At 40.0% G+C, this 16,376-nt stretch overlaps 1 protein-coding gene across 1 annotated transcript in view; it reads left to right on the top strand.

The window, feature by feature from the left end:
- HTR4 (5-hydroxytryptamine receptor 4) overlaps positions 1 to 16,376 on the top strand; it is a 157,606-nt gene that overhangs the window by 92,820 nt on the left and 48,410 nt on the right. The window contains exons 4-5 of the mRNA XM_067730124.1: positions 10,727 to 10,880; positions 14,500 to 15,068. Of these exons, the coding sequence (XP_067586225.1) occupies positions 10,727 to 10,880; positions 14,500 to 15,068 (723 nt within the window). The remainder of the gene's footprint in view (positions 1 to 10,726; positions 10,881 to 14,499; positions 15,069 to 16,376) is intronic.

The raw sequence follows: 16,376 nt of genomic DNA, 5'->3' as shown, positions 1-16,376 counted from the left end.
TTATTTTTATTTTGGATAGTCTATCCATTGGTTAAAGTGGGGTGTTAAAGTCATCTACTATGATTGTGTTTCTGTCGATTTCCCCTTTTATGGATGTTAGCATTTGCCTTATGAATTGAAGTGCTCCTATGTTGGGTGCATAAATGTTTACAGTTGTTATATCTTCTTCTTCTTGGATTGATCCCTTGATCATTCTGTAGTGTTCTTCTTTGTCTCTTGTAATAGTCTTTATTTTAAAAAGTGTATTTTGTGTGATATGAGAATTGCTACTCTAGCTTTCTTTTGATTTCCATTTGCATGGAATATCTTTTTCCATCCCCTTCACTTTCAGTCTATATGTGTCCCTAGGTCTGAGTTGGGTTTCTTGTAGACAGCATATATATGGGTCTTGTATTTGTATCCATTCAGCCAGTATATATCATTTGGTTGGAGCATTTAATCCATTTACATTTAAGGTAGTTATCAATATGTATGTTCCTATTCATATTTTCTTAATTGCTTTGGGTTTGTTATTGTAGGTCTTTTCCTTCCCTTGTGTTTCTTGCCTAGAGAAGTTCATTTACCATTTGTTGTAAACCTGGTTTGGTGGTGCTGAATTTGCTTAGCTTTTGCTTGTCTGTAAAGGTTTTAATTTCTCCATCGAATCTGAAGGAGACCCTTGCTGAGTAGAATAAACTTGGTTGTAGACTTTTCCCTTTCATCACTTTAAATATGTCCTGCCACTCCCTTCTGGCAGAGGGAGACTCTGCAGAGTTTCTGCTGAAAGATCAGCTGTTAACCTTATGGAGATTCCCTTGTATGTTGTTTGTTATTTTTCCCTTGCTGCTTTTAATATTTTTTCTTTGTATTTAATTTTTGATAGTTTGATTAATATGTGTCTTGGCATGTTTCTCCTTGGATTTATCCTGTATGGGACTCTCTGCACTTCCTGGACTTGGTTGACTATTTCCTTTCCCCCATATTAGGGAAGTTTTTAACTATAATTTCTTCAAATATTTTCTCAGTCCCTTTCTTTTTCTCTTCTTCTTCTGGGACCCCTATAATTCAAATGTTGGTGCATTTAATGTTGTCCCAGAGGTCTCTGAGACTTTCCTGAATTCTTTTCATTCTTTTTTCTTTATTCTGCTCTGCAGTAGCTATTTCCACTGTTTTATCTTCCAGGTCACTTATCTGTTCTTCCGTCTCAGTTATTCCACTATTGATTCCTTCTAGAGAATTTTTAATTTCATTTATTGTTTTGTTCATCATTGTTTGTTTGCTCTTTAGTTCTTCTAGGTCCTTGTTAAACGTTTCTTGTATTTTCTCCATTCTATTTCCAAGATTTTGGATATCTTTACTATCATTACTCTGAATTCTTTTTCAGGTAGACTTCCTGTTTCCTCTTCATTTGTTTGGTCTGGTTGGTTTTTACCGTGCTTCTTCATCTGCTCTATATTTCTCTGTCTTCTCATTTTGCTTAATTTATTGCATTTGGGGTCTCCTTTTCACAGGCTGCAGGTTCGTAGTTCCTGTTGTTTTTGGTGTCTGCCCCTAGTGGGTAAGGTAGGTTCAGTGGGTTGTGTAGGCTTCCTGGTGGAAGGGACTGGTGCCTGTGTTGTGATGGATGAGGCTGGATCTTGTCTTTCTTATGAGGAGGACCACGTCTGGTGGTGTGTTTTGGGGTGTCTGTGGACTTATTATGATTTTAGGCAGTCTCTCTGCAAATGGGTCGGATTTTGTTCCTGTCTTGTAGTTGTTTGGCATGGGGTGTCCAGCACTGCAGCTTGCTGGCCGTTGAGTGGAGCCAGGTCTTAGCATTTAGTTGGAGATCTGGGAGAGTTCTCGCTGATTGATATTGCATGGGGCTGGGAGGTCTCTGGTGGACCAATGTCATGAACTCGGCTCTCCCACCTCAGAGGCTCAGGCCTGACACCTGACCGGAGCACCAAGGCCCTGTCAGCCACATGGCTCATAAAGAAAAGGGAGAAAAAAGAGAACGAAAGAAAAATAAATAAATAAATTTAAAAATGTTATTAAAATAAAAGAATATTATTAAAAATACAAAAAATAGGGCTTCCCGGTGGCACAGTGGTTGGGAGTCCACCTGCCGATGTGGGGGACGTGGGTTTGTGCCCCGGTCCGGGAGGATCCTGCATGTCGCAGAGCGGCTGGGCCTGTGGGCCATGGCCACTGGGCCTACGCATCCAGAGCCTGTGTTCCGCAACACGGGAGGCCGCAGCAGTAAGAGGCCCGCGTACCACAAAAAAATAATAATAATAAAAAAATAAAAGAGTAATAAAAAGAAAGAAGAGAGCAGCCAAGCCAATAAACAAATCCACCAATGATAGCAAGTGCTAAAACTATGCTTAAAAAAAAAAAAAAAAGGACAGACAGAACCCTAGGATAAGTGGTAAAAGCAAAGCTATAGTGAGAAAAATCACACAAAGAAGCATACACATACACACTCACAAAAAGAGAAAAAGGAAAAAATATATATATATATATAAAAAGGAAGAGAGCAACCAAATTAGTAAACAAATCTACCAATGATAATAAGCTCTAAATACTAAACTAAGATAAACATAAAATCAGAAACAAATTAGATGCAGAAAGCAAACCCGAAGTCTACAGTTGCTCCCAAAGTGCACTGACTCAATTTTGGGATGATTTGTTGTCTATTCAGGTATTCTAGAGATGCAGCGTACATCAAGTTGATTGTGGAGATTTAATCCGCTGCTCCTGAGCCTTCTGCGAGAAATTTCCCTTTCTCTTCTTTGTTCGCAGAGCTCCTGGGGTTCAGCTTTGGATTTGGCCCTGCCTTTACATCTAGGTCACCTGAGGGTGTCTGTTCCCCACCCAGACAGGACCGGGTTAAAGTAGCAGCTGATCAGGGGGCTCTGGCTCACTCAGGCCTGGGGGGTGGGAGGGGTCTTTAGCTGATCTTGATTGGAAATTTGGGCTCAGTGATCACCCAGGATGCTGTCTTCAGCCATCTCAGTTAGAAGAACTGGGCCTGGATTAAGTCTATGAGAGGATACTACATCTAATCAACCCCTTTGATTGTAGCCAGTATGGTCTTATCGTTTCCATTCACCTTTAGGGACCAACTCATTTACCTTTTGTTTCTTAGAATCAACTACTAAGAGAGATTTTGAACCCAGTGGCTTCTATTTTATTTGTTAAATAATTTAGAGTCCCTGGTTCCAAAATGTATTTAACTTTGTTTACAGTAACATGCATGAAATAAGTATATGTATACATATAAGATCAGAGGGTCTGAGAATAAAAATAGTAATTGCTATTTATTAAGCTTTATGTGCCAGGAACTTCCTAAGTTTTAAACGTATTATTTCATCAATTCCCACAGCCAGTCAATGAGCTGGACATAATGATCTCCACTTTACAGATGAGGAAACTGAATCTTGGAGAGGTTAAGTAACTGATCCCAAGACCACAGAGTTGGTACCCAGATGCAAAAACGTACGATGACTGCTAAAATCTCCTCTGATTCTGAGAGTCTAGGGTTCCAGGTTGTTCTGTTTGCTCTTTCTGCCTTCACTGTGCTTGGGAGGGCAGGAAGTGAGGAGGAAGAATTTTCCTTAATTGCAGGTAGAGTGGGGAAGAGATTAGCATGGAACTTAAAATACATGACTGCCTTCTAAGAGTTGTCAAAGTAAATTGTGTCCCCAGAGACATTTAAAAGCAATTTGCTCACACATTTACACATGGCTGTGGTTGGGGAAGCTGATGGCTGGTCTACCAAAGTGGGTTTTAATGGAGTTTTGTGAGCAATAGTTAGAACTGTTTTGCATAAGATATTACTTTGTAAATATCCTTGCTACATTTTAGTTAATCCTGACCATCTGGAACCTCACTTGTCATTTGAACATTTACTTAACCACTGTGTAAAAGTTTTCTAGTTAAAAAAGAATGCCAATTGTCCAATGGAAGTCTAGAGAACAGACCTAATAGATTAGTCCTGAGATGAGACAGAATTGGTTTTTCTGATGAATACTATCCACCTAGCCTGTGAACCAACCACTCTGTCTCTTGAGTTTGTTGTAATTCAGCTCCTTTGGTAGAGCAGTGTTGATTGTGATGGACATTTTCCAGTTCAAAAAGAACTTTTGGTGATTCCTCCGAGTATAGCACTCCTCTAAGACAGTAGTTCTCAAAGTGTGATCTCCAAACCACCAGCAGCAACATCACTTGAGAACGTATCAGAAATGCAAATTCTTGGGCCTCATTCAAGATCTGCCTACAATCGGTGTTTCAACAAGCTCTCTAGGTGATTCTGAAGCACACTATGTTGGAGAACCATTGCTCTGAAATCTGCCCTTCAGCCAGTTTTCGAGGCTTACTTCTACTTCCATATAAACACTCTACCATCCAGTTAACTTGTACTCTGTTATATTTATATGGCTATGTGGATACATGCATGTATATTTATAGATGGATATATATTTATATATATACAATTTCTGTGTCCAGGTCTTTGTCCATGCTCTTTATAGCAACTGGATTATACTTTCTCCTCCACTGTCCTTGCCCAGTCTCTGAAATCCAACTTAAAAGACACTTATTGGAGATAGCCTTTCCCCATCCCTCTACTAGATATGACCTTTCACATCCCAAAAACCTGGTTCCACATTTTAATGTAATTTATTTTAATTGGTAGTTATTCAGGGTTTACTATTTATTCAGCCCTTTTGTGAGCATTACTCTATATCTAGCATTGTACTAGACATTGAGGATACAATTGTGAACAGGCAAACATCTCTGGAACTTATAAATCAGTTAGGGGTAGACTTTTCTCACCTCCTGTCCTAGATCATAGCTCTGAGAAGGTGCAGGTGTCTTGTACTGCTGGGTGTCCCACAGGTTGTGTTAAGTTATGGCAGGCAGGATAGAAGGTGACGTTCTTTCTTTTCTGGTCTGTATAGGATACACCAAGAGTATTATGCTCTCCTTGTGGCTCCCACTCTTAAGAGGGAATGGCACACTGTAACATACAGAGGACACAGAGCCCCTGCTGTTGGTGAAAATCACCTCCTCTAAACCGAAGTTTCTCAAATGTGGCACTACTGTTCTTGTAGACCAGATGATTCTTTGTTGTAGGGGGCTGTCTTGTGCCTTGTAAGACATTTGGCAGCATCCCTGATCTTTACCCACTGGTTGCCAGTAGCATCACCCTTTCCAGTTATGGCAACAAAATATGTCTCCATACATTACCAAATATCCTTTGGCATGCAGAATCAACCCTGGTTGAATACAACTGTGAATATTTTTACCTGCAGAAAATAAAACTTAAGAGGAATGTAGAAGCTCTCTTCAGATATCTGTAGGAGTACTGTGCAGAAGAAGAATTAGAGATAGAAATTTTAAATTGAGACAGAGGGTAAAACTGGAAGTTACAGAAAATCCATTTTGAAGGAGACCTTTTTAACTTCAGGAGAGCCTTGAGTTTAGAATGTACTGTTGTAGGACTTGGTGAATTCCCAGTCCTTAGTGCATTCATGCAGGCTTGGATATACCTCATTTTAGAGGGGACTTGGGGATTTCAGGATTTTGAGGATCCTTCAAGTTTTGAGATTCACTGTTTTTATGTTTCCAAAGTGGCTTGTAAAGAATTAGAATAATCCCTTGGGGATTTTGGGAAGGTGGCAGAGTGAAGTGATAGTAGTGAAATTAACCTTCTGACCCTTGTGTCAGGCTCCCTGGGCCAGATCCCAGCTTGGTTCTTACCACCAGTGGGACCTTGGACAAATCTTAGCACTTCTGTGTTTCTGTTTCCTCATCTGTGAAAGGGGTGCATTTATAGTTCCTATTTCAGAAGTAGTTGTGAGGACCAAATGAGATGATACAGGTAGACCTCTTGGTAAGTAAATGAAAAGTAACTCTTATTATTAACTCAGCAAGTGTGCTTTGCCTAAACTCCAAATAACTTGCAAATTTAACTAGCTACTTCTGTGTATTTGTGTTGTACATGTGTTTGGGAGGCAGTTCATAATAGGACAAATATATTTGTTGTTAGCACTGGTAATATAATCCAAATGTAAATATTAAAAAGCAACCATGATAGGTAAAGATCGAGTTTTCTGATTTCTATCTGGTCCTTGATCTGTAGACAAAAGTTAGCATTTTAAGGGTCAGTTAACACTAGAACTCAATTTTATTATTATTATTTTTTTGCGGTACGCGGGCCTCTCACTGTTGTGGCCTCTCCCGTTGCGGAACACAGGCTCCAGACGCGCAGACTCAGCAGCCATGGCTCACGGGCCTAGCCGCTCCGCGGCACGTGGGATTTTCCCGGACCGGGGCACGAACCCATGTTCCCCTGCGTCGGCAGGCGGACTCTCAACCACTGCGCCACCAGGGAAGCCCTAGAACTCAATTTTTATTAATCATTTTATTGAGTGATGTTTGTTTTCACATACTTAATTTACACTCTTGAATGCAGCCTTCAAGAGGATGTTTATTTTTCAGATCCTTTGCTAGAAAGCAAAGATTGGAAAGATATAAGGAAAGAAATTAGAAGAATATGAGGTGGCTTATTTATGGCAGCTGTCTCAAGGATGCCAAGGCCTTGGTAAGAATCTTGGGCCCATAAAATCGAGTGCTCTAATTTGAGCTCCAGATAAAAACCTTATATTCTCTACTCCGTGCCACTTAAAAATCATATTATTTTTACTGTAAGATATAGCACCAGATTGAAGATGTAGAGGAGAAGATTTAAGTAAAACACATACATAGACAGAATTTGGTATTTTTCTTATTCATCCTTACTATTATTCACAATTCAATCGGTATAATTTGAAGAAAATGAAATTCTTTTTTCCTTTTACTTATTGCTAACTTTTAAGGTAGGAAATGAAGGATTTTTCCCAGGCTTGCCCAGCCACCTCACATCATGCAAGAGTAACTTTCTACAGCTCTCTGTGCAAGAAACCATGGCTGTGTCCCACCTTAGCCCCCGGGGAAATGAGCTGTCCAAGGAACTTTATTGCAAGCACTCATTGTCCAGGGCACTGACTATGTATGTAAATGCATAAGGGATTGGTAGCATGTGTACTACATCCACAGGATTCCCCTTGAAGTTGAATTTCAAAAGGAAACCCGTCACCATTATTTATTTCTCTGTAGCAGCAGCTCCTAATAGCCTAGGGTAATGCAAATTAAAGCATAGAACATTTGGACAGCAGAACTTGGGGATTTCTTATTGTTGACAGGATATTCATCATGCCATGGGAATCAGACAGTCACCCTGCCAAGTTAGACTTAGAAAGAAAGGCTTTCATAAAAATGTTATGAGCACCAATATAACCATGTATTCAAATACTTTGAATATAATCTACATGTTCTTCTGTAAATTCTATTGTCTTCCCAACATAATCCTCTAAACATCCGTATCTACTTATGGAGGTCAGAAGAACATCTTGCTTCCTCAAATATACCTTCTGTCCTACAAGGTGTTTAATTTGGCTTTGTCTTTTTGAATTTTTAGATTTATATGACAATGGAGATCCAACCCAAATTCCTAAAGTCTTATCTTTACCCAATATCTTGACATCCATTCCAAACCTCAAAAATTATAAATTATACAGCAAAGGTAGGGGGGATATCTATTGGGTTAGCCAAAAAGTTCCTTTGGGTTTTTCTGTAAGATGTTATGGAAAAACCCAAACTAACTTTTTGGCCAACCCAATATTTTTCACTTATCCCTTGATTGCCTTCTTTGGGTTGGTAGATGAAGGGATGCTATAATTTGAGCTATGATCTGGAGGTATATTGAATAAAAACAAAGGTATTCTTACTTAGAACAAAGCATCTATGAAGGACATATCTGGCATTCAAAACCATTTTTATTGAGGCAAGGTACTTTGGTTGCAAGTAACAGAGGCTGCCTTTAGCCAACTTTGTTAGCTTTTGCTAGGGCTATCATAACAAAGTACCATAAACTGGGTGGTCTGGAACAACAGGATATTTATTGTCTTACAGTTCTAGAGGCTAGAAGTTTGAAATCAAGGTGTTAGCAGGGCCCTGCTCCCTCTGAACCTGTAGGGAAAGGATTCTTCCTTGTCTCTTCTAGCTTCAGTTGTTTTGCTGGCAATCTTTGGTGTTCTTTGGCTTGTAGAAGCATCATTTCAATCCTCTGTCTTCACAATGCCATCTTCTCACTGAGCATATCTGTCTGTGTCTAACTTTCCCTTTTTGAAAGGATTTCAGTCATGTTGGATTAAGGCCCACCCTAATGGCCTCATTTTAATTTTATTACCTCTCTAAAGATCCTATTTCCAAATAAGGCCGTATTCCAAGGCACCGAGGGTTTGGATTTCAACATATCTTTTGGGAGATGGGGACACACTTGCACACATAAGATCAACTTAAGCAAAAAGGAAATTTTGTGGGAAAATATGAGGTGACTTATTTAATTGAAGGAAGAGCTAAAGAATGAGGACCCAAAGGGGCAAGAGCACGACTGCCCAAAGATCCAAGGAGCAGGAGCTACTCTCAGCCCCACCAGGAAGCTGCTGTGGGAATAGAGGAACCTTCTCTGACTTTGCCATTTTTGCATCACTCTGCATGACATTCAGAGTCCCAGGAAAATGTCTGATTGGGTCACTCCCCGGCTGGAAAAGTCAGTCCCATCATTTTTTTTCCCAGCTACATGACAGCAACAGAGAAGAGAATTCCCAAAGGATTTGGGATGCTATTACCAAGAAAAAGGAGGAAAAATGGTAAATGTACAAAACCAATATCTAATCTAGGCCCTCTAGCAGGAAATAAGGAAGGGAGCAAAATTTGAAGAAAAAAGTATATTTTTATGTACTCCAAATTCATCAGCTCTATGTTAGTAAACCTCTGATGATTGTTAATACAGCCATTCAAGGAAAACTTGCCACTGTGATATAATTTGCCTTTCTTAAATAAGTGATGAGTGTGGAGAGAATTCCAGCTAATCATGGTTCTTTCCGTTACTGAGTTAGCTTTAGTTAGATTTGGCTACCATGTCAGTTTTACAGGTAGAGAAAGTTAGTTCCTGAGTAATTCCCTCTCCCATTGTTTGGTCTGTTGTTCTATACTCTGGTCCAGATCAGGATACCCCACTGTCTTGCTGGCCACAGGGAGCTCCCTGGTACAATGTGGTTAGCTACTCTTTGATGCCCTGTAGGGAAGGGTATAATCCACTTGCAGCGCCTGAGGCACGCTCTTCTCATGCTTTAATACTAGGCTCTCCTTCTCATTGCACCCTCTCTCCCAACTCATCCTACCACCACCTTTTCAAAGAATATAGCCATTGTTCTATTAGTTATGCTTTGAATTAAGAAAAGAAAGGAAGAGGTTGTAAAAATTAACAAAGTGAACTGCATAAAGTGAGGGATATAAGGGGGTGGCTCATCATTAAATGGTGAAAAATCTTAAAGAATAGACTTAGCCCCCAGGCTGTCTCTATGCATTTTTTCTTTGACTCTTCCAAAGACAAATGGCTGATAGAACTACCGTGGTATTTTGCCTGTTGCCAGTTCAGTGAACTTCCTGGGCATGGAAGTAGTGATCTCCATGACTGGAACAACATACAAGGAGCAATCTGGGAGTTAAAGACCAGATCATTGAGTTTGGCAAGTTGCACCTCTCTCTGGAGATAAGAAGAAAGTTAGTACTCTAGGCAGAATCTGGGCTCAGGAAAGCGTGAGCAGAGAGTCCCATGAGAAGATCGGACCCTGATAAATGGGGATGAGATGGTCTCTACCAGTAGGTAGGAAATGATGGAGCAGGAAATATTTGGAACTTGACATTCTTGGCATCAGAGAAACAGTTAAATGGTTCAGCCCAGAAGTAACACATGTCAATTCTGTTCATGACTCGGAGGCCAAGTCACTCGGCCCCACTTAACCACAAGGAGGTCAGGAAGTGCATGTGCCCAAAAGGGGGAACTGGACATACCTAGCAAACAGCAGTAATGACTTCCACTTGTCAAAATGCAAACTCCAGATTCCTCCCTAACAGGCTCTAATTCAGGAGATCCTTGGAATCTGCATTTTAAGTAGGTCTCCTGAGGTGAGTCTGATGCAGGGGAGAAGGGCGGAATTTTTGGACCACAATTTAAAGAACACTGACTTAGAGCATCACCTCAGTATAGGTAGGTGATCAAGAGGATGGGGACAAGTTTGAGATACTGTTCTTAGAGCTCAGATATAGGGCCAACCCTGGGTCACCTCAAGTTGTTATCAGAGAGGACTGCATACATCTAGACACTGAGGCCCAGAGAGCTGGACAGAAGCTCTTAAAATGCCCAGGCATGAGGGTAGTGTTGGATCCGTGTCTGAGACTGAGAAGACCCTCAGGTATATGTTGAGCTTCTCAGATATTGGGAGAGGAAGAGGGATATGGGACCAATGCCTGGTTCTCATATGTATGATCTAAAGTTTATAATAGTAGAAACTCTTTGACCAATATAACATTTTATTGTACCATTGCTTTTTTCTTTCCTCTGTTCTTTTCCCACTTCTCTCTCCTTCTCCTTCCCTTCCTCTACTACCCACTCGCCCCATTTCCCCCCATTATTTTCTCTTCCTTCCTTACTTTTATTCTCTACCTCCCCCTCTAATTTTCCTCTTTCCCAATATCTCCTCTGCTTATTGCCCTTCTCCTTCATCCTTCTCCCCTCTTCTCTCTCATCAATTATGCTCCCTCCTTCTCCCTCTCATCCATCCTTTCCCTTGGCACCCCCCTATCCCCTCTCCAGGTATTATGCCATCTGCTGCCAGCCTTTGGTCTATAGGAACAAGATGACCCCTCTGCACATCGCATTAATGCTGGGAGGCTGCTGGGTCATCCCCTTGTTTATCTCTTTTCTCCCTATAATGCAAGGCTGGAATAACGTTGGCATAATTGATTTGGTAAGTACTCGTGCAGACCCCACTGGTTTACTGTCTGACTAACTTTGTTTGCTTGGGATTCTAAATAAACAATGTCAGGTTAGGTGGATATTCTAAGAAAGATCCTGATAGCGGTCTGAGTAACAACAATAACAAACAAAAAAAGCAGGCTAACATTTTCAAAAGCTTACTGCATGCCAGAAAGTACACTATGTACATATAATCCTTACAGCATCCCTTTGGGAAAATTACAATACTTTTCCCCCATTTCACAGATGAGAAAACTCAGGGTCAAAAAGTGAAGTAACATGCCCAGTGTCACACAGCTATTGAATAGCAAAACAGGTGTTCAAAGCTTAGCAGACATACTCCAGAGCCTGAGGGAAGTGATGTGCCCCAAGAGGCCTTCATCTCATTTCATGCTGAGATCCTATGAGGCTTACAGTGACCCACAGAAAACCTGTCAAGGAGGTGGGGGCTTCTGGAGAATGTTTGGGCCAGAAGTCGAGAGAACTGGACCCTGAGCTCAGCTCCGTCCCTGACCCACTTCCTGAAAGTCTGTGATGAGAAAATTCATGGGTCCTCAGTGGGAACAGTGTCTTCCAGTGGTGCAGGAGAACAACACGTGGCACAGGTGCCAGGCTTCTGCCAAGCCCTGTCTAGATGCTCATGAAGAGTTTCCAGCTCTGACATACTATGTTTTTAATATCAAACTTGTAATGAAGATCGAAAGCTATGGTCTGGATCCATTAGCAGGTATGTATATTCCCTAAGGAAGTTGTCAGGCAATCACTTTAAAATGGATCCCAGGACCGTGTTGTGGTAGGGAGGGGAATGGGGAGGAGAGATTGAGAGTGAGCTCTGGCCCAAGAGGACCAGTCAGAGTAGGAGCTGCCCCTTGCTCTCTCCATCCCATTCCTAGCCCCTAATCTTGCCGTATTCTTTGTCCAGGAAAGGATATCCAAACCAAGGCTGGGCCAGGATTTGCATGTGGTATGTCAGAACGAGAGTTCCTTGGGCTTCTGAAAGAAATGCTGGGCACAGAGGAGTGGAGAAGTGAAAGGGGATCCGTACAAGGGAGACTGTATTGATATTTTCTTAAATCCTGTCCCTCTTCTTTCAAACTTTCATTTTTATCATTCTTGGGGGAAATGAGATTCAAATTTCCAATAACCAGTAGAATAATAATTATAATGGCCAACAAATGTTGAACACTTACTGTGTGCCTAGCCCCGTGTTAATTTAATCATTATTATCTCGCTCAGGCCTCACAATAATAGTATATGTAAATCCTGTCATTGTCCTCAGGAAACTGAGGGTCAGAGAGGTTAAGTCACATTGTTAGGGAGTGGTGGTGACTATATCTAAGCCCAGACTTACTGGACTCCAGAGTCTGTGTTCTTATGTTTGTGCTAAACTTAATCCCTAATGGAGAAGCCTTTGGAAGCATAATCTTCTGTGCATTAAAACTTGTAACAAGGGTACAGCACTCTTACCTTCTGACGTAGAACTTTCAAGGAGAATAACCTAGGGAATTTTGTTCATTTGTGAGAGTGAGATAGAAGCATCCCCTGTTTACTTCATGTAACTGAATGGGGCATCTGCTTACTGTTAACGTGCCTAGTATTTGCTCCATGGTATTATGATTGCATTTCATATCTTTTTACTCATTTGCACATTGAATCTGCCTAGAGGGAAACTAGCATAACCCAGATGTTCATAACACATGTACAGTTGATCCTTGTTATTCATGGTAATTAGGGTCTATAAAGTTGCTGCAAATACTGAATTAGCAAATCATGAATCTTTGTTCCTAGGTGAAATATAGAGTTAGATTCCTGTGACTTAAGGCAAGTAATACTTAGATAAAAAGAGATTTTGTAATGATTAAAAATGTCAGTTCAATAGGAGGATATACTATAACCTTACAATATATCAATACTATAGGGCAAGATACTAAATGTGTACACAGTGAATGAAATAGTGTGTTATGTATCAAAATATATATGATACATATCTCTGTTCATGTGTATCTTCACACTGCATGCATGCTGACCTCCGGAAGGGAAGAGTCATTGGGTTACACAGCTCTCTTCAGCCAAGGACTATTTCTAGAGAAGGCTGGTAACTAAGAGCTGTCAGCAGGCAGAGTTTATAGGTGGAAAAAAAAGTCTCAATTCTTAAGAGGGATCTAGTATATCACAGTATCCAATACAAATGAGGTTTATGCCAGGAATTTAACACAATCAATGTAATTCACTGTATGAATAAAAGAAAGAAGGGAAAACCCACATGATCATCTCATTACTGCCAAAAATGCATTGACAAAATTCAATATACAATCATAATTTTTTTTATGATGATGAATGTGTAAGTGTACACAGAAATTTTATTTATTCTTTTTTTTTAACATCTTTATTGGCGTATAATTGCTTTACAATGGTGTGTTAGTCTCTGCTTTATACCAAAGTGAATCAGCTATACATATACATATATCCCCATATCTCCTCCCTCTTGCATCTCCCTCCCACCCTCCCTATCCCACCCCTCTAGGTGGTCACAAGGCACTGAGCTGATCTCTCTGTGCTATGCAGCTGCTTCCCACTAGCTATCTATTTTACATTTGGTAGTATATATAAGTTCATCAAACTAAGAATAGAAGGGAACTTTCTCAAATAGAGTGCATTGACAAAAAACTTACAGCAAGTGTCATACTTAATAGTAAAATATTGAAAGCTCCTCTCCTGAAACCAGGACTGTAACAATGGTGTCCACTATTACCCCTTTTATTCAGTATTGTACTGTTGATCTTATCAAGTTCAATGTGCAAGGCAAATGGTATTAAGACTGGAAAGGAAGAAGTGAAATTGTCATTATTTGCAGATCACATGAGTATTCATGGAAAAAATTCAGAAGAATCTAAAGATGAAATATTAGTTACTAATTTAACAAAGTTCCTGGATACATAGCCAATATACAAAAAATTTTCACTGAGTTCTGTGTATTAGCAACAGACAATTACGAATAAGAATTTTAATGTAGTACTGTTTGCAATGGAATAAAAATAGAAATACTTAGGATTAATCTAATAAAAGATGTGTAAGATATTTACACAAAAATGTAAAATATTACTGAAATTCTAGAAGACTTAGGTAAAGGGAAAGAATTATCATGTTTGTGAATTGGAAGACTTAACATTGAAAAACTGTTATTTTTCCTCAGTCATTCTATTCTAACTCCAATCAAAATTCTAAAAGATTTTTATGGAAATTGATAAGCTGATTCTAAATTTTATATGGGAAATACTGAGATATAAGAATACCCAAAGCAGCCAAAAGTATATTCCTTTTCTGCTATCATGGTTCTATGTGCTGTAGGCTTACTAGAAGAAAAAGAAAAGCCTTGCTGATAAACCTTCTTTTTTATTTCCTTTCCCTTCACCTTTTTCTTTTATTCATCCTTCCCTTTCCTTCACTATTCTTCTCCCCTTCTTTCTACCTTCCAAACCCTCCTTTTCTCTTCTTTTTTATCCTTTTCCTTTTCTTACAATTTTTCTCATTCCCCTCCTGCTTCTTCCTGTTCACTTTTTCCTTCCCTTTCTCCCTTCCTTCCTCATTTCCCCCCTCTCTCTAACTCTCAGATAGAAAAAAGGAAGTTCAACAAGAACGCTAACTCTACATACTGCATCTTCATGGTCAACAAGCCCTATGCCATCACCTGCTCTGTGGTGGCATTCTACATCCCGTTTCTCCTCATGGTGCTGGCCTATTATCGCATCTATGTCACAGCTAAGGGGCATGCCCACCAGATCCAGATGTTACAACGGGCAGGAGCCCCCTCAGAGGGCAGGCCCCAGCCAGCAGACCAACATAGCACTCATCGCATGAGGACAGAGACCAAAGCAGCCAAGACCCTGTGCATCATCATGGGTTGCTTCTGCCTCTGCTGGGCTCCATTCTTTGTCACCAATATTGTGGATCCATTCGTAGACTACACTGTCCCTGGGCAGGTGTGGACCGCTTTCCTCTGGCTTGGCTACATCAATTCTGGGTTGAACCCCTTTCTCTACGCCTTCTTGAATAAGTCTTTTAGACATGCCTTCCTCATCATCCTCTGCTGTGACAATGAACGCTACCGAAGACCTTCCGTTCTGGGCCAGACTGTCCCCTGTTCAACCACAACCATTAATGGATCCACACATGTGCTAAGGTGAGTACTTCAGGGCTTGTTAGACTTTGCTCATTTGCAGGACTCAGAAGAGGTAACTTTCCAGTTTTCTGTTTCCAGATAGATTATTCTTGAAAACTTGTGCAGTACTTTCAAAGGTTAAAAAAAAAAAATTCTACCATCCGTTAATGGAATAGAGTAAGGGCTCAGGGTAAGGGCTCAGGCACTGGGGGTGAATGACCTACATTCAAATCCAGCCTCCATAGTTCTTTGATTTGGGGAAGTCATTTAACCATTCTGAACCTTAAATTCATTAAAAAAAAAATGAAAATCATAATCACGATTTCTACATCACAGGCTTTTTTGAGGGTCAAATTAGCTAATATATGTAGAGCACATAGTACAGAGTCTGACACATAGTAAGAACTTAGTAAATATTATCTACTCCTACTTATAGGTAGTATTTTAGGATAGTGATTAAAAGCATGGTAAAATAGTCTTTATTTTGACTCTCAGTGCCACTGCTAATCATTTGTATAATCCCTTTTGATTTTTATTTTCTTCAACTGTAAAAAATGGTAATAATAATGATACCCATCTTATAGGGCTTTTATGACAGGGATAATGTATTCATATAGAGCCTGATACATAGTAAGTGCTCATAATACTACTAATGTGAATAGTAGCATATAACCTGATACCCTAAGATGACCATAAAATAACATGATAAACTAGACTAAAATAAATAGAATGATAAATATGCAATAGTAATGTTATGTGATACATGATATATTGGAAGTATGGACAATGTAGAGTGGAGATATGAGTAGGAAAGAAGCTGGCTTGGTTAAGGGAATCAGGGAAAACGTCACAGAACAGCATTTTATAAGAATTTGAGACTTGCAGGAGATGTCAAGGAAGGCATTCCAGACAGAGAACAGCATGAGGAAGGAAATGGAATATGAAGGAGTGTGGAAATGTCAGGTGGTTTACCCAAGGTCACGTAGGTTGACGGAGGTGGGAGTAACTTTGAAGTTCAGTGACTAGGCATGATGCCTCTTTCCAAACTGAGAATTTTCTTGCTACCCTGGCTTAGAGTTGTTCTCAGCTCTGTAAAGCTATGTGTGATAAATACATTCATCCTGTAGCAAAGATGAATTGTCAACGACAGTTTTTTCCTTTGCCCTGAGATGCACAGGAATTTCCAAAGAGCAGTTCCTTCTTTGAGAAAAGCATTTAATTTCTCTGATGATGACAATATTTAGCTGTTCTGGCAGCTGAAAACTGGGGACTTTTCATCTGCATGTGTAAGAAAAGAAGAAAAAAATAGGAATTGCTATGAAATATCAA

Source organism: Pseudorca crassidens, chromosome 3 (genome assembly GCF_039906515.1).
Source record: "Pseudorca crassidens isolate mPseCra1 chromosome 3, mPseCra1.hap1, whole genome shotgun sequence".
NCBI lineage: Eukaryota > Metazoa > Chordata > Mammalia > Artiodactyla > Delphinidae > Pseudorca > Pseudorca crassidens.
This window is presented reverse-complemented; position numbering and strand designations above follow the sequence as displayed.